Raw genomic sequence first — 19207 nt, 5'->3', positions numbered from 1 at the left:
GGGGAAAAAAACACAATTAGTCATTAACATTAACAAGTGTCAGGTGCCAACCTTTATGCATCGCTATGCAAATAACGTTAAATACAAAATAAAATCCACCAGGATTCAGTTAGGATACCTGGCGAGAAAGGAAAATCACGTTTTTGTAATAATGACATAATAATAATGACATATTTAGTATTGGGGTACCGGACGTGCAATTATATGCTTAAGCCTATAATATCATAAATGATGACGATAATGTTGGCCTTGAACTTAAATTACCTAGATACCAACCTAGATAGCTAGCTTGCTAACAAATTGTCAACGGCTGCTTATAACCAAAAATATTATTCAACTCAATCTCAACTCTGGCCCTTGAAATCCACTTTCAGCCTTAATCAAACACACCTGAACAAGCTAATCAAGGTCCCCAGGATTACTGGATCTCGAGGGCCACAAGTCGTGAACACTGGACACGATACCAACACCAAAGAAACATAAATGACACAATACATTACCGGCTTCTTCCTTGTCTTCCTCAATAAGTCGATATGGGGCTTTTCTCTTGCGAACAGTTTTACGCTCTTCCTCCGTCGCCATGCTGTCTTCTGATTGTGAACTATCGCATTCGCTAACTCCAATATGGCGACGCGTCAACGCAATGTTGCAGAAACTTCCATCTCTGCACGTGAATTCTACTGTTGGAAACGATTCTTTGAGTGTATTGTCCCAATACGATATGTGGTTGACGGTCGGCATTATTCCACTCCGTTTTAAGTCTTCCAAAACTTTAATTATGTTCTTTATTTTAATATTTTCTCCTTTAAATGGAATCAGTGTCATCTTGTAACATTTATATTTCATTTGATAATTTGAGTCGGATGATCCAACTCTGAACCAGGATAATAGTAAAACAACTTGATTAAAATAATTATGAGGATGTAAACGTTTAACTTAGATACAAAATACAAATTATTATTTTTAAGTGTTTTAGTGCAGTTTAATAAATCAGTAAGTGTTTAGAAAGATAAGGACATAAACATGAACTTAGAATCTGCGTTTATTTTATTTTTAATTTATTTATTTTCTGAAAACTAAAAAGAAAATAAAGGAAAGAAAAGGGAAAGAAAGAAGAAAAGGAAAAACTTCCGGAGTGAAAAACGTGCAATTTCAACGTCTGTGAAATCCGCGCATTTTAGAGTTGGTAGTAGATGGTAACAATTACCTGCAGTTATGGGACTTGCGAAGAAAATCCTCTCCCTCTGTAATCGCAGGGATAGAAAAGGGACGAAAAAAATGATCGATTTTTTTACAAAAACATAATCTTATGAAGTCAACAATGACTTGTAACGTCTGTAAGAAATCGATGAATCTACAAAAGACACATACACGGGATGGATATCAGTGGTAAGAAAATTAACATAATTCATTAAAATATGTTTATAAACTCCTATACAAATGCTGAATGTGGTGATTTTAGGGTATGCCGCAGAAGGTCACATAGGAAATTTACAAAGAGCTGCAAAGCTGGATCGATATTCGAAAACAGCAGGACCACCTTACAAAGCTGGATGACTTTTATTTACCGGTATGAATTACAGAAATGCACCTCACTGATTTTATAGAGAGCAGGTAATAATATATTTAAACAGTAACTACAGGAAATGTAAACGGACATTAATTTATGCATTGTAAATCAGTCAGGTAAGTTAACCGAGTGAGTTCAGTTCTTTGTGATAATGCTGATTTTTTATCAAAACAATTATTTATGAAATATGCACGCAATATAATACTTCATTCTCAATATATTGACTTAATTCTTATATTGCTACACCTTAATTGTTGTAACATGACCTTTTTCACACAAATTTGACTTTATCCGCAAAATAGTAGATTTTATTCATCATATAGCTTCAACTTCATTCTCATAATCATAGACTTGTTTAATTTAAATGATTAAAAACCCTGTCATATTGGCAGCTTGAATAATTTACCTTAGAGCAAATATGTTTCTGCAAAGTTAAAACAAACATCATTGTGATAATGCAAAGACCAATGTGAATCTTTTTACATGCAATCTATTTTCACTCTTGTTAACAGATATTGTCAAGGACTGAGATTACGACAGGTGGATATGATCCAGGATGGCATAGCCGGAAGCTCAGCAACACTGAGCAAAATGACAAAGAAGCTAAGAATGGTCTGTAAAAAAGCTTTGAGAAAGTACAAGAGAAAGACAGGACAGTTTGTGGGGGGCAGGACAGAGTTTGTCATTATAGATGAAAGCAACTTCCGTCACAAAAGAAAGGTATTTATTTTTAAGGCTATAATATCATGGCTGTAGTGCAACTTTACTTTCAAATCAAATGTACAAAAATAAACTGTCTGTTGAAAGGGTAAAACAAAGCAAGGAGCAGCATGACTGGAGCAACATGTTTTAGCTCAAACATTTGGCCCAAAAAATACAGGAACTCTTAAAGAGGACATCAGATGAAATTTTCACTTTTATAGATTTTTTTTTTTTTTTTTTTGCACCTAGTTAGGTTTCTGACGTATCTGCCAGCTCAGAAAAGCTGAAAATAAAACATGCAGCCAGTGGGCTTTCTGAGTATGAAACTGTGTCATCCAGTGAGCGGTTTCAATCTGCAGCCAGTTTCTACATAGATAGCTAGCTATTTGGAGCCATATACAGAGTCCAAGGCAGCAATTCACATGCCTTGTGTCGGCATGCCCCACGGAAGAGAGGGGTGGGGGTGAGCAGTACCTCATTATCATTTAAAGAGAAATGCACCGAAACAGGTCACTGTGAACAGAGCTGTTTTTGACAAGGTAAAAAGGGAGCTGTTTTACGCGATCATTGAGGAAGTTTAACTAAAGTATGTTACAGACATTTAATGAAGACCCTAAAGAATAGGCCTGTCATGATAACAACTTTTTGTTGTGATATATTGACCCAGAAATAATTGCGATTAAAATGACAATAATATCGCTAAAGACCATTTTATGCCACGCAATATGTAATCATAATGTAACAGCACAATAATGCAAGAAGGCCTACACACTTCCAAATGACAACAAACGTTTCATTTTTAAGAATATTTAGATCATGGAAATTAAGTATCAAAATATTAGATACCTTAAAAAATAGTAAATAAACATTTTCTAACAAAAAGTGCAAAGTAACAAGTAGAAAAAAAGAAAAATGCACAAAGAACTTGTATGGAGATTTTTCCATCTACAGATTTTTCCCTGACCTTCTTTTCTCTGTTTCTTTTCTTTTGTACGTAAATATAATGGGCGATATATTGCGTCACCAAAAATTGAGGTCATGTACATATATTGCGCGATAAGTCGATATATTGATTATTGCGACAGGCCTACTAAAGAATCATTGAAACTTGTGGAAAATGTGTATACGATGTCCCCTTTAAGTCCTTCATCAGAAAGTTTTGCTTGAGTAAAAGTTATACTAGCTATTCTAGACAGTTATTTAATTGAATGATTAAAAGATATAAAAAGTATGGACACTATAATGTTATATTGAATATTTAGTTTGTCATCAGAGACAGAAGTGTAATAGTGTTAATACTTCTCACAGGGAAAGAAAAAGCAAGACACTTAATGAATGTTATTTTTTATTTTTTTTTTAGTATGGACGAGGAAGAGCTGGCGAAACATGGAGAAGAAAAAAGTGGGTCTTTGGTATCTTGGCCATTAAGGGTGATAGAAGACGACCAATTTTGCGGCTTGTTGAAAAGTGCTCAAGAAATCATCTGATTCCAGTGATAAGACATGTTCGCCAGGGATCAAACATTTTGAGTGACTAAAGGAGACTCTACAAGAGAGCTCTGACCACACTTGGATACACTCACTACACTGTGAATCATAGCAGGTGGTTTGTTGACCCAGTTCATGGAGGCCACACCCAGAATATAGAACGAGCATGGTCAACATATAAAAACCAGGTCTGGAGGTTGAGAGGCAATAGGACAGAAAAGCTGTTGAAGGAACACTTGACATGCATTGAGTGGACATACTGGCTTGGACACAACCACCGTGATGGTCCTCTAGGATGTTTGTTAAAAGATATTAGAAGACAATACAGAGTTTAATATTTTGGAGTATGCTCAAAAATAAATTGCTAATACCTGTGTGAGTGAGCATTTGTTTGCTTGTGCATGTGCTTGTCTTTGTAGGAGATATTACTGTGGCTCAGTTTCTTATCTGTGTCATCACTGTGCCAAATTTAATTTTAGAATGTTAATTCGGACATATTTTGCACTGTGCTTTATTGCACACCCAGTTGTTCATTTTTTCCATTATGCAGTGTTTTCGTTTATGATTTTATGTAAAAGTTTCAGTGCTTATAATTAAAGAAAATGTTAGACCCAATCACTGCAGTTCTTTTATGTTGTATATAGTTCTCACAGGGTGACATGTTGGTGAAGGGTTAACATGTTTTTCACTTAACATGTTTTTCACTTTAAAATAATGGTCCAGATCACTAGTAGTTCCTGCGGGCTGACAAGGTAACGCTTGAGTAATTAGTGAGGGGTTAACATGTTTTTCACTTTAAAATAATGGTCCAGATCACTAGTAGTTCCTGCGGGCTGACAAGGTAACGCTTGAGTAATTAGTGAGGGGTTAACATGTTTTTCACTTTAAAATAATGGTCCAGATCACTAGTAGTTCCTGCAGACGGACAAGGTAACGCTTGAGAAATTAGTCTGGGGTTAACATGTTTTTCACTTTAAAATAATGGTCCACATCACTAGTAGTTCCTGCGGGCTGACAAGGTAACGCTTGAGTAATTAGTCAGGGGTTAACATGTTTTTCACTTTAAAATAATGATAGGGCAGCGAGGCAACAAGTCAGCTGCCTAAGTATTCGGATGCAGCCTTGGAAGCGGATGGCGATTTATTAACAGTAGAGAAACGAGTTATGTGATCCTATGAACTCGGGAACGCGCTGCTCACGTGGACAGCCACATGATTGTTTGCTGTAAATAAGATTAATTTTAATTACAAATTTATTCTTATTATTATGTAAAATGTATTTAAAAAAATACTTATGTAAAATGTATTCTTATTATTCCAAACATACTTTATAATATATAGTCTTATTTATTATTTGATTATTTAAATCTCCCGTTTAAAAATAAAATAGACGTGCTATAGTTATATAAAAATATACGCAACATTTAAAAATTGTACTGCATACCAGCTGCTGCCATTATAAAAACCCATTTCGAATGTTTACGTGCTTTTCTTCTCTTTCTGCTCACATTCGCTTTAAATAAAATATTGTTCTTGTAAATACTTTCCAGCATTTCATAAATAAATATGCATGCAAATTACACTGAAGTGCAACAGTTAGGCTACCTCACGGTGTTCGGGAGTGCTCAAAAAGGGTTTAAGCAATGGACGGCATTAAAATCACCAACTACCCCCTGTAAATGGTGAAAATCCCTTACGTCCCCCTCAGAAACAATTACCGTCCGAATAGGGCTTAACACTGACATAATTTACCATTTACCATCATTGTGCCAGAAACCGAACAGTATTTATATAATTTTTTACCTCTAATACAGCACTATGTCCAACTGTCTTTGGGCGCGCGCACGGCTTCCAGTGCGTGAGGTGTGTACGCGCTCTGGCGTAGTTTACGTTAATGGATATTTTTAAGAGATTTGATCGTTGCATACACTCTTGAAAATTTCCACCCATTTCAGCTTCAAATAATGAAGTTCAAATTCTGCATTAAATTTAAAGTCAAATCAAAGTGTCTACAAGTTTTCAACTCATTGTTTTAAATCTGGTCTAGTGTTGGATTGCTCTCTGTCAGTTGACATGACTGCACAGTATTAGTTGTTTTAACTTAAGCCTGGAATACACTACAGGACTTCTGCCCCGATTTACATTCTGAAGAAGTAGACACTAGTTGCCTAAAGTCAGAGCCAGTCTGCAGATTTGAGTTGACAGATTTCATAGAAAATCGTGTGGCGTATGATGGTCACAGACCCTGCATTTTTAGCTTCAGATTTTGATTGCATCCAGTCGGAGGATATAACACCCATGTTTAATGTTTTCAGCTGAAATATCGTAGTGTATGACGCGTCGCTACTGCAACTGGAAATAATACGCAGGACAGCCAAAGGAAATCACAGGTCGAGAAGAAATGGAGACGCACAAGACCACAAAGTAAAGCTCCGCCATGGAGAAAAAACATATTCAACTGTGACAGGAGCACGAGTGCCTTTATAATGTGGACGACAACTGTTGCCACAATAGAGTAGACCAAGAAAACCGCAACAGATGAACATTACAAACTCATATACACGTAACTGATCAACCAACAGACATCTTTAAACTTGTAATACAACAAAATCACATTATTAAAAAATTTAGTTTGCATTTTCTCTCACACAAATACATCAGCACACATCTAATTACATATACAACCATTTCTACACATTGCAAAATGTGGACTCACCAAAACCCAAAGAAAAATATATATACGTATATATGTATCTTATCCTTATATAAAACATGGTTACTATAGTTAAACCATGGTAACCACAAATTAACACATTAACACAAAAATTGTTAATGTGTAAATTTAACACAAATTAAAATTATAAATTTTATTTTTTTTAAGTTTTTAAAATATGCTATATAATATATAAAAACTAATATATATAAAAACTTTTTAAAATATAAAATGCATATTTGTTTTATGCTGGTGTCCATCAGCGAATCTGCTGACGGACACCATGCTGCGTTGTCACGTGAACATGCCAGCTGAAGATAATGAGGAAATTACATCGCTCCCTTTGTCAAGTGCATTCCAAACGTCTACATAATGGCACGCACGTGCCCTGCTCACTCCAAAGTCCCCACTCCAAGGGGACAGGGATGATCACTTCCATTTGGAATTTGCCCTGTGAACCGTTCCGTACCGATACTCATATCGGCACATCCCTATCACAGAGAAACTAAACTGGCTCTTCCCATTAGCAACTAATGTGGTGGGGCGGGACTTCGACTTAGACTCAACCTGATTGGTTGATCACTGCAATGTCAATCAATTTACTGACATACAATTTGTTTATATTTTATAATTTTTTCTCACATTATATAGTCAATTCTGATTTGTTCATTTCTTTAACAAACTGTTCAATCATTTCATTATTAATAATTAATTGTCTAAATTATACAGGGTTACACAAACAGACCCAGAGCCTCCCAAAGCCAACATTTGGATCTTACATGAAATTTGTTTGTTTGTTTTGCCTAAAACTGCAAATTCAGTCAAGGGATTCAAGGTTTTACATTGACAATGCAGAGAAACATTTAATATACATGGTTTCCCAGAAATACACATTTAAATTAGAAAGCATCTATATACACTTCTACATAAACTGTAAAATAAAAGAACTAATTCTCAGTGAAGCAGACAGAATCCTGTGCTCTGGATTTTGCATGATGACTCTCTGAGATTTATTATTAATTTTTTTTCAGTTGGAGTGTTTTTTTTCTTAGGCTATTCAGTTGTTATTCATTCACTTGTATCCATGTGTTCTCTAAAATATATACGCCGTTTGAATAACCGTGAAAGTGTTATAATTAGTCAAATAAAAAGTCGGGTTTATGATGTGCGTTGTTCATAGATTACACTAACATTAGGCTTCTTTTATTCTTACCCTGGAGTCGGTTCACCCTCCACCTATGCGTATTACGGTGACTTCTTCTTTGTGTTTTATGGCAATTCTCACACACACATCAAATGTTATTTAGAGGACTTTTTTCTGTTTGGAGCAGTTGAGTTTTAAATTAACTTACAATTTGTCCTGCAAATGTGGCCAAGTCTAAATTGAGCACGCATGCAAACACAGGCATGTACGCATACATTAACATACAGATGAACATACACACACTCTCGACACCTGGGGGGTATTCCAGAAAGCAGGTTAGGTGACATACCCCTGTAGAGTCAAAAATGATCAAAGACTTCTGTTTTACTGTCCCAAACCTATCCTGAGTAACAAAAGGGCCATTTGGCATTCCTGAAGACACAGAAGTGCTGATTGCGCTCAAGGCCTGTAGGCCAACATGTGTATACATCGAGGGTCTTCTAATTGTCACACCTTTTGCCCAGTGGGTGAAGATGTAATCTGCTGATTGGTCAGTTTGAATGTCTCACATTTGGTTTTTAGTCACATGGTCAGGGATAAGAAGATTGTAACTGTTGCTCTGTCTCTTTCATTTGCTACCTCTTTCTTTGCTGGGACTCTGCCCTCTCTCCCTCAGGTAACATTTTACATATGTGCTGGGTACAATTAACCATGTTTTACCATCTATTTTGTAACTTAATTCAAGTGTAACCATAACAAATTTCTGTTATTGAACCATTTCAATTATAAATTATGTGCTAACTAGTCTTGATTCCCGTTTAATCCCAAATTTTTCCCAGACATGAAAATATCCAAATGATGTGTCATTAGTAACCCTTTGAAACAATCAATAATTTTTTTTGGAATTTTTTTTTGGAAAAGTGTGTGAAAAATTGTGTTTTATGGTCGGTCACAATTGTGACCGGTGGGATAAGGTGAGTACTGAATTAACATATTTCTGCAGTTATAAAAATTGTTATATATCTTAGCCCAGCTATTTTAAACAGTTTGATCACATTCTAGGGTTACTATTATGCATAAAAAAACCTTATGCAACATTGATAGGAACACTGAGATAAGACAAAAAAAAAGAGATCCAGAGTCTCTAGCTAAGGAGAAATATCTGAGCACAGTGTGTGATGCTGTTGAGATCTCTTTTTAAAGCTTGTGAGAGTGTTGGAGTTTTTGTCTCAGGAGACAAGTTTGAGAAGCACGAGACTCAAGCAAAAATCTCCATTCGATCTTAAAGTAACCTCATTTCTGTCTAGGAGAAATATTTGAGATGTTAAAGAGATCTCACTTTTGATTTTTCTTTCCTATGGGCTAGCAACCACTCATTTAAGCTTCATTTCTGTCTAATATTTTTTTTTAAACTGTCAAACTAAAACTTGTGTTCACTGACTGAATGTGACTCTGTGTGTGTTTTCTAGTGTGGATCATGGAGGAGAATCCAGGACTACAGCAGGACTAAAGAAATGTACGTCTACACACACACACACACAGCTGTAGTGATTGTTGTGTTCTAAATGTCTCTGTTCTTGTGTTCAGAGGCCTGTTTTCTCACACTGGATCCAAACACAGCACACACTCGTCTCAGTCTGTCTGAGGAGAACAGAAAGGTGACACGTGTGGAAGAGAAACAGCCGTATCCTGATCATCCAGACAGATTTGATGAGTGTTGTCAGCTGGTGTGTAGAGAGAGTGTGTGTGGACGCTGTTACTGGGAGATTGAGAGGAGTGGAGATTATGTGTTTATATCAGTGTCATATAAGAGCACCAGCAGGAAGAGACGGCGTGATGAGTGTGTGTTTGGATGTAATGATCAGTCCTGGAGTTTGTACTGCTCTCCTGACAGTTACTCATTCACACACAATAACATAGTGACTGATCTCTCTGTAAAGTTCATCAGCAGGAGAATAGGAGTGTTTGTGGATCACAGTGCAGGAACTCTGTCCTTCTACAGCGTCTCTGACACAATGAGCCTCATCCACACAGTCCAGACCACATTCACTCAGCCGCTCTGTGCTGGGGTTTATGTTTATAAATCATCAGTGAAACTGTGTTGATGAATCAAAGACTGACGAGATATTCTACCCATAATGCTTTGAGCTGCATGATGAATCAGTGACAGTGAGATGTTATAGAGTCTCTTCATGACATTAATACTGCAGCTGAACTTCTGTCACTGAAGTCTAGTCAGAATAAATGTGTCATAAATCCTCATATAGACAGTAAGATCTGTGTGTGTCTTATTTAAATTATAATTAAATTGTATATTGAAATTATATGAATCAATAAAATTTTTTTTTACAATTGCAATAATCCTAATGCACTTTAAAATACAAAGTATTTCATAATAACAAAAATAATAATTAATATTCTTATATTGTATTAGTTATAATTTTATTATTTAGATTATACCATTTAAAAAAAAAACATCAAAACACGTACTATTTCAATAATATAGCTTTTAGAGATATTGCTATACTATTATATAGAATGTAGTATTATATATAATAATATAGTGCTGTACTATTTTTTTACATATCATTGCTCTTTTGTTAGTTTTGACTGCTTCTATTGTCCTCATTTGTAAGTCGCTTTGGATAAAAGCATCTGCTAAATGATTAAATGTAAATGTAATGTTATTGCACTGGCAAATAAACAGTCAGTATTTTTAATAATAATAATAATAAACCAAAATACAAAATTTTATTATTACAAAAATAACTCATCTATAAAGAAATGATTGCAATAATATTATTGTACTTTGAAATAAAAACTCAGTATTTATTATTATTATTATTAATAATACTTTTTATTTTACAATACAATAGGATTACTGCAATCGTAACATTTCGTTGCTCATTTGTTATAATTAAGATGATAATAATGTTATAATATAAAATAATATTTAATATTTTGGTTATTATTAATTATACTGACCTTTTATTTTATAGTACAATATGGTTATTGCAATAGTAACTGATTTTATTGATTTGTTAAATTTATATAATTAAAAAATAAAGTAACAATAATAATAATAATAAAGATATAAGGATGAATGTTGTGGCTGATCAAGTTGCACTTACCCATCCAAGTATTATAGTATAGTATATTCTAATCTTTATAATTCATAGATCATATTATAATATACTGTATAATCATATATAATTGTGAATAATTAGGTAGCAAAATTATGTTATTTTGAAAGGTGATTTGAACTCAATAAAAAATTGAGGCAGCTTAATTTTTTATTTTGATAATGCAGTTGATTTGCAGGAAGTCCCTGTTTACCATTATGGATGGATTGCAGTTTATTATTTTATATATCTGTCTGTGCTTTAAGCCAATTCTCAGTTTTTTTTTTAAAGAGCAAAAGAAGGGGTTTTAGCTGAAGTTATCGCTTCACTTCAAAACATTTTGAAAAGATGACTAACCTCTATAATTTTTTTTAATTAAAAGTATTTTGTTCACATGATCTACACAAGAAATATCTCACTTCAGATCTGGGGGATTGGACTTGCCTATCCAATAAACACGGCAAGCACGCGTGCAACCTCACAGCACAGCACCAAATCAGCCGCTGTGAACTGCAGAGCGACAGCCGAACCGCCGCCACACACAGAGGACTCCGGCTAGTGCTGGCACCCCAATTCTGAAGGGAAAAGAACAGACAAACAAACACACACACACACTTTCCATATGATCATCTCAATCAGTGAACACTTATCACACGCTGCAAGAGGAATCAGGCAGTCAAACGCTACATGCTCGCTTTTGGCCCGACAGTGGAAACGCGGCTATTGCCTCCTGCAGCAGAACAATGGCATGTTTGCACAGGTGATCAGGAACCCTGGGCATCTTTATTCTGGTATTTTGTCAGTAGAAAGGTTTTTATATTGTTATATGTTATTGTAACCGTGACTTTAATTGTCTGTCGTAATTTTCTGATGTGGTTCAGTGTTTTCACTGTGATAAAATATCAATATATATTTCCTTAATTTTTTTTGACTGTGAATAAATATTTTCTCAGTCACTTTGGCACAATTCTCAAAGGAGTTTTGACAATAAGTTCTTCTTCACATTAGATTTGAATTTCTTATTGATGATCCAGTTTGAGCTGCCCACCCAGATAGCACACGTATGTCGCGGAGACGTCTGCTAAAGAGCGTATCATCTGGTAAACATCGGATTAATTTTTTATAGTCGTATTTTGATCGTCTGTAGACCGGCTGTTTGAGCTGTTAAATGAGACGTCTCCCCTACCTCTAAATGACATCTATACGTCTCTTTATCACCCGCAATATGCCGGTATGTGCGTCAGGACAGGAAGCTGCAGACCAGCTGGTATACTTGATTAATTTAAAGGGAAATATGTGAAGAAATAACGATTATTTAAAAACCATATTCTTTGATATTTGCTTTTCTTTCTACAAGAACCTATATAATCACCAAAGCTCTCTATATTTTGCTGTATATCATTAAACCATTACGCTGCCTCAGAAGTCTGTCCGAAATCAGTTCATATTTTGATAAGATTAAGAACAAAACAACAGTAAAACTATGCAATGTTTGATAATACTACTACATAATATACAGTATTACTCCAAGAGTATGTTTCTGAGTGCAGCCAATGCATCAGATAAGCCCATGAGTCTTTGTATGTTGTTACCAGAATCGCCAGCCCGGCATTTAGGGCAGAAGGGAGAATTTATTTGCCATTCCTCAATGCAAATCCTGCAGCCAATAAGGCTTTGGCAGCATGATGAAACCATGGGCTCGTTCATTGGACCTGCAAATTTGATTCAGAAAATAGTTTTAAATAGTACAGTATTTGAGAACTATTTGATACATTTGTGGAGCATTGTTGTCTTTGTGGAAAGCAGTAAATCAATTGTATTGATAAAGTTTAGATTAGCACATCAATCTTTTTTTTTCCCATTTCATAAAATGTTTGGTTTAGTCACTGGCTTGATTATTTTAGACAATTGAATAATATTTTAAAGAATAAAATATAAAATTATACAAACCTCTGCAGATAATACAGGCAAAAGCATCTCTAACTGCTGCTGCTTCGACATCTGTCAGGGATACTGTTGTTCTGCGATTGGAATTTGCTAAATTCATGAGCTCTTTCAGTGTGGTGGACACTGCTTGCAGTCCCTGGGCTGCTGTCACAACCTCTTCAATTGTGTCCAGAACATCTTGGAGGCCAGCATCATCTCGTCGACTGTAAAACATTTAAATCATATGAATCAAAAATTATTCTATTTGTTTTCAACAGATAGCACATTCATAGTGAAAGTAAGCAGACACAGTCATTTTAACTATACTTCAATCATTATAGACCTATTAAAGTCTCAAGCGCTTCAAGCAGTCTAACTGGAATCTGAGATTTTATTAACCCGAGATTTAAAAAAATCCATTAAGCAAAAGTAATTGTTATAATAAACAGAGTAATCAAGGTCCCAGTTTATCAATTCTTCTGAATTTAGTGGCCCCAACTGTGCCTAAGTGATGCTGTGCATCTGCACAGCACTGAATTCTCAAATATACAAAATACTGATTAACTGGCTAATTTAGGTGACAATCCATAGAAATTTGATTGAAATTGTAATGATTTTAATTTGATGAAATGCAGTTTCTGTACCTCAGTCTCCTCCTTTTACTTTCTCGTAGCTGCAGGAATTCTTCTTGCGGCACAGCAAATACTTTGCGCGCATTCTGTTTCCAGTATGCTGATCCTGTATAGTAAATAATATATAAATATTAATATGTATATGAATATGAAGCATTTAAAAAAAGTATGCTGGATTTATATGTTATGGTCCCAAGGCAATGAAAATGCAATAATAAGCAATACAAAATGTTTAATTATACCTCTGGTTCCTTCAGAATCCAGGATTTCCTTTCCTTGGCCATCAGTCAGAATCAATGAGTCGTCTTGTCCAAGGGCCTCTTTAACTTTACTCACAATACCCGGAACAGAGGCCTCAAACTCAGAAAAACGGACTGTTAATGTTTTGCTATATTTACCAAACCAAAACGCAAATTTTCTTCTCCGGAAAAGGATTTTTACCGGGAGACCCCCTGGAATTCATTTGGGCTACTTTTAGCCGTTACGGGGCTAGTTTTGATCTGTAATTGGTTTTGTTATGCAGAATTGGCAACCCTCTTTCACAGCTACTTCCGGGTTATGCCAAGTTTAGATATCAAAATCAGATTCGGGCTGCAGGCGTTTTTCTGATTTCCCATTTTCAATTTTAGCATGAAATCGAAAATACGAAAAACAAGTCGTTATTTATTTTTTGAATATTGTATCTGTAAATGAATAGTGACATAAGTCCTTTTTCGATTTTCCGAATATGACTTCTTAATTGAATATGAAAAGAACGAATGATACATGGATTTGTAATGGCCGCACATTCCATTCTCTCGCAGGCCTCTATACACACATGCATATACTTGATTTTAAGAGTAGAATGACTTAGTACATAAATGGTTATATTCACATTGATTCTGCTTGATTAATTCATATTTTGATTAATAAAAATCTTCCACACAAATCCTGTGTCCAATTGTCAAATCCTTACCAAAATTGGATCAGATGATCACTGGGCCTACCCACACAGAAATGAAAACAGAATTTTGATTTTTATCTTTGTTATGATGATGCAAATTTAACAATCTCCACCAAAATTTGGATCAGAGGCTGTATCTCGGCAATGCTATGATCTATTGAAACAAAACTTGGTATGCTTCATATGCACCATGATTTGAAGGCAGCGCCATCTGCAGGTCATGAGATCTGAAAAATGGCTATTTTTGCTTATAACTTTGACCAGTTTGTCAGAATATGTCAAATCCATGGATACAGATCAGATGAACCTCCTGTCCGCCATATTGAAATTTGCATAGATTGCAATATCTTTTTAATGTTTTGACATTTAAACACATAATTTGGTAGGGATCATCGACATCATGTCCCAAAGACACCTGAGAAGTTTTAACAGAGTGCAACCTAATGTTCCAGAGATGTTTTTTTATTCCAAAAATGCTTATAACTTTTCAAAATGTGGTCTGAAATGTATTTATTGTCATTCAAATCCTTGGTTTACGCCAATTCCAACTATATCTCACGTTTCATTTTCCATCATTTTGTTCGTCCGCCATTACGAAGGAAATAAAACACTTTTTTCATTAATCTTGTACAATTTTGTCCAAAATAGGCTCAGACCATGTTTGGTCTGATCGGCACAGAAATGAAAATTTTTGATTTTTGATATTCGCTACAGTTTACGATATATGCTTTTATGAAGACGACAGCGCCCTTGTTTGTTGTCCTATGCTACAGTATGTTAGCTTAGCATGTTATTCTGTTAGCATGCTAATCGGAGACCATTCTTTTTAATGTGGCCCTTTTGGTTACCAAAAAATTACCCTCATAGCCACTATTAGGCCAGTTTATTTATATAGCACATTTCATACACAATGGTAATTCAAAGTGCTTTACATAAAATGAATTAAAATAATCATCACAACAATAAAACAAGGAAATTAAAAACTTTTAAAATAATCTAAAATTGTTTTAAAATTAATTTAAAACAGTTAAGAATAGAAAAAAGATTATACATAAAATACAGTGCGATCAGTTGGGACGTAGCACAGTGCTCATTCAATAAATGCACAGCTAAACAGATGAGTTTTGAATCTGCATTTAAATGTGACTAATGTTTTAGCACATCTGATCTCTTCTGGAAGCTGATTCCAACTGCGGGCGGCATAATAGCTAAAAGCGGACTCCCCTTGTTTTGTGTGAACCCTTGGTATTTCTAACTGACTCGATCCTAATGATCTGAGTGGTCTGTTAGGTTTATATTCAGTGAACATATCTGCTATGTATTTAGGTCCTAGGCCATTGAGTGATTTATAAACGAGTAAAAGTACTTTAAAATCAATCCTAAATGTAACTGGAAGCCAGTGTAAGGACCTGAGGACTGGTGTGATATGCTCAGATTTTCTGGTTCTAGTCAGAATCCTGGCAGCAGCGTTCTGGATGAGCTGCAGCTGTCCAATGGTCTTCTTGGGAAGGCCGGTGAGGAGACCATTACAATAGTCCACCCTGCTGGTGATAAAGGCATGAACAAGTTTCTCCAAGTCTTGACTGGAAACAAAACATCTAATTCTTGCAATGTTTTTGAGATGATAGTATGCTGATTTAGTTACTGCTTTGACATGACTACTGAAACTAAGGTCTGTCTCCAGAATCACACCAAGATATTAGATAGAAATAATTACATTAACATGACTTATTGGAGTTGGATCTTACCTTTATATTATCTTAAAGTATTCTGCCAAGGGAAAAGACCATCCATTACAAAACAATCAATTAAGAAAGCGATTCTGCGGTGTGACGTGAGAAACATGAAAGTAGCGCCTGCTTCAGATACCCGGATGAGAGGTGCATTATCACAGTTTTACCAGTTGTTGTCAGGGGATCACAAACCACTGGATGGTGCGACTGAACAAGAAGAATCAAGTATTCCAGAGAGCCGTGTAATGCATGAAGAATTTATTTTATAATCAATTAGCGATACTCAAATAAACATGCAATAATGATGGATGAGAGCCATAGGCCAGACTAGACAAGCTTTTGAAGTGAAATGGTAATTTCCTGTTCAATGAGGATCACTGAGTCGAGGCACTTCACATGATGCTACAGCTACCTGAGGAGTCTTCATTCTGCTTCTGCATTGCCATCATGTTTTCTCTGTGCTGCTGCTGCATCATAGCCATAAACTCCTCATGTCTCCTCTCGGAGCTTCCTAAAATCGCTGCAAACTCTCTAGCTCTGTTACTTTCGGCTTCAGTGCTCCTTCTCTTGAACTCTTCAATATCTTGGCCCATCCTGTCTGCCTTCTCCTTAAAGCCCTTCTCCAGCAGATCAGCCTGCTCCCTCAGTTTACTGTCCATGGCACGCTCAGCCTCCTCTCTCTGAAGCCTCATCTCCACATCCATCTTCTCCTTCATCTGTCTCATCCTCTCTTCATTACTCTTTCTCTCTGCTTCCATCTTCTCTTCTAGCTGTCGCTGCTTCTTATCTCTAGCTTTAATTTCCTGCTCCAGCAGGGCTGCTTTCTCTTTTTCCTCTGAAAGAAAACAGACGCTTCAGAGACAGAAGAGACTCAAACCATGATATATTTAAGGGCTCTATTTCACTGTAAAACTGGTCACACATTGGACAAGAAGCTCCATGTAGAGTTTCAGAGAATCTCTGAAATAAAATCAAAATGGGAAAATGACATTGTGACATCCAAACTTTATTTTATATTTTCCATTTACTGTTTGGTAATTGTTTGTTTTTAGTTTAGTTTGTTAGTTTGCTGTTCATAATCTGTTACTGTTCTCAGAATTCTGCAAAAGAACTAAAATCTGCCCTTCCATTGAAAAAATGATTATGTAAAAAAAGTTAAGTTAAATTGATCACTATCCATTCTTGTTTTTATTTTGCTTTTAATAAATTTTGAATCAAATTATGGCTAACAAAATATTTCCTGTGCATTCTCATTGTAACACAATGCTCAGGTTTTACTGTAATCACAATGCAAAACTAACACTTTTTAATTTTTTCAAATAAATATTTAAAACAAGAACTTCAAATTTTAACAAAGTACTATTTGATTATGGCTAAATATATATTCAGATTCAAAACTTAAGCAATTAGAAGTAAGATGGCGCCGACGCTGATGGCTGCCTCCGTGGCGTGCTCCACAGTTGTTTTTATGTTTTTGTTAGTTTGTCCTGTCTTTAGTTATATCCCTGCAATCAGTTTCACCAGAGACGGTCTTGTGATGTTGTCTAATATGGGCATAACCTTGACTTCTTTATTGGCCTGGCTGTTATATTTCTTCCCAATGTCCTCCAGATCTTTGCAGAAGAGATCATAGCCACCAGGTTTGGTATAGAAGCCCTGCTTGAGTTTTTCCATCATTGGTGCAGAGAGGGATGACAGGATTTCCTCACATCGTTTCTTTGAAGCTTGTTCGTTTTGGCTCAGGTATCCATCAAAGAGTTTAATAATATTTTCCTAAAAACAGAACATGTAGCATGTCAGTGGTAGAGAGGTATACAAGCTGCTGAATACTGATGATGTGTTCTCTCTCACATCATCCGATCCGACAACGAGTGTGCTCTTAGCTTTGGTGCAGTGGCAGAAAGTGATACACTGAAGGACCTGGGCCGTGGAGCAGTGACAGACAATGGAACAGAGGGGGACCTAGACCGTGAAGCAGTGACAGACAATGGAGCAGAGGTGGGACGTCCATGGCCGTGACATAACAGACAGAGTTCATGAACGGCCTCCATGGTCATGACAGGGCAGACTGTGAGTTCATGAACGGCCTTCTTGGCTGTAACAGGGCAGACTATGAGTTCAGATGCGGACGCCGCCACCTTGTGACATGTAGCATGTCAGTGGTAGAGAGGTATACAAGCTGCTGAATACTGATGATGTGTTCTCTCTCACATCATCCGATCCGACAACGAGTGTGCTCTTAGCTTTGGTGCAGTGGCAGAAAGTGATACACTGAAGGACCTGGGCCGTGGAGCAGTGACAGACAATGGAACAGAGGGGGACCTAGACCGTGAAGCAGTGACAGACAATGGAGCAGAGGTGGGACGTCCATGGCCGTGACATAACAGACAGAGTTCATGAACGGCCTCCATGGTCATGACAGGGCAGACTGTGAGTTCATGAACGGCCTTCTTGGCTGTAACAGGGCAGACTATGAGTTCAGATGCGGACGCCACCACCTTGTGAGGTTCTGCAGCGGATGCCGCCGCCTCTGGAGGTTCTGCAGCGGATGCCGCCGCCTCTGGAGGTTCTGCAGCGGATACCGCCGCCTCCGGAGGTTCTGCAGCGGACGCCGCCACCTGTGCGAGCAGCTGGCATCCCCGGGGCCTCAGCACTGGCTGTCACAGAGACTGTTCCCCTGACCTCAGTGCTTCCTGTTATGGCGGTCGCCATTTTGAGCGTATGGGCTGCACACTGCACTCCAGAGGCCTCTCCTGCCCACGAGTCTGCTCCAGAGGCCTCTCTCCGGTCCAAGCCTCTTCTGTCCACGAGTCTGCTCCAGGGGCCTCTTCTGTCCACGAGTCTGCTCCAGGGGCCTCTTCTGTCCACGAGTCTGCTCCAGGGGCCTCTTCTGTCCACGAGTCTGCTCCAGGGGCCTCTTCTGTCCACGAGTCTGCTCCAGGGGCCTCTTCTGTCCACGAGTCTGCTCCAGGGGCCTCTTCTGTCCACGAGTCTGCTCCAGAGGCCTCTAATGTCCACAAATCGACCTCAGAGGCCTCTCCGGTCCACGAATCTGCTCCAGTGCCTTTAGAGGTGGCGGCGTCCGCTGCAGAACCTCCAGAGGCGGCGGCATCTGCTGCAGAACCTCCAGAGGCGGCGGCATCCGCTGCAGAACCTCACAAGGTGGCGGCGTCCGCATCTGAACTCATAGTCTGCCCTGTTACAGCCAAGAAGGCCGTTCATGAACTCACAGTCTG

The 19207-nt window shown here is 37.2% G+C and overlaps 3 protein-coding genes across 3 annotated transcripts in view; 2 read left to right on the top strand and 1 right to left on the bottom strand.

Annotated features, from left to right (window-relative positions):
• Positions 1–1418: 1418 nt before the first annotated feature.
• Positions 1419–4094, top strand: LOC107730941 (uncharacterized). The gene is made up of 4 exons (XM_016541905.1): positions 1419–1570; positions 2083–2290; positions 3633–3801; positions 3844–4094. Exons 1-4 carry the CDS (start codon positions 1419–1421, stop codon positions 4092–4094), a joined length of 780 nt encoding a protein of 259 aa, XP_016397391.1.
• A 4107-nt stretch (positions 4095–8201) lies between these two features.
• On the top strand, positions 8202–9720 carry LOC107730940 (tripartite motif-containing protein 16-like). Its single transcript, XM_016541904.1, has 3 exons — positions 8202–8291; positions 9085–9115; positions 9203–9720. Exons 1-3 carry the CDS (start codon positions 8202–8204, stop codon positions 9718–9720), a joined length of 639 nt encoding a protein of 212 aa, XP_016397390.1.
• A 2495-nt stretch (positions 9721–12215) lies between these two features.
• The window catches only part of LOC107730939 (guanylate-binding protein 1-like), a 22008-nt gene continuing 15016 nt past the window's right edge, over positions 12216–19207 (bottom strand). Inside the window, exons 3-9 of the mRNA XM_016541903.1 lie at positions 17493–17744; positions 16877–16931; positions 16384–16806; positions 13538–13669; positions 13308–13401; positions 12688–12887; positions 12216–12449 (exon numbers count right to left, since the gene is read on the bottom strand). Coding sequence (XP_016397389.1) covers positions 12259–12449; positions 12688–12887; positions 13308–13401; positions 13538–13669; positions 16384–16806; positions 16877–16931; positions 17493–17744 — 1347 coding nt within the window. The 3' untranslated portion in view covers positions 12216–12258. The remainder of the gene's footprint in view (positions 12450–12687; positions 12888–13307; positions 13402–13537; positions 13670–16383; positions 16807–16876; positions 16932–17492; positions 17745–19207) is intronic.

This window comes from Sinocyclocheilus rhinocerous, unplaced genomic scaffold (genome assembly GCF_001515625.1).
Source record: "Sinocyclocheilus rhinocerous isolate Xijiao unplaced genomic scaffold, SAMN03320098_v1.1 scaffold3233, whole genome shotgun sequence".
NCBI lineage: Eukaryota > Metazoa > Chordata > Actinopteri > Cypriniformes > Cyprinidae > Sinocyclocheilus > Sinocyclocheilus rhinocerous.
The sequence above is the reverse complement of the archived record's forward strand: the minus strand, read 5'-3'. Positions and strand labels throughout refer to the sequence as shown.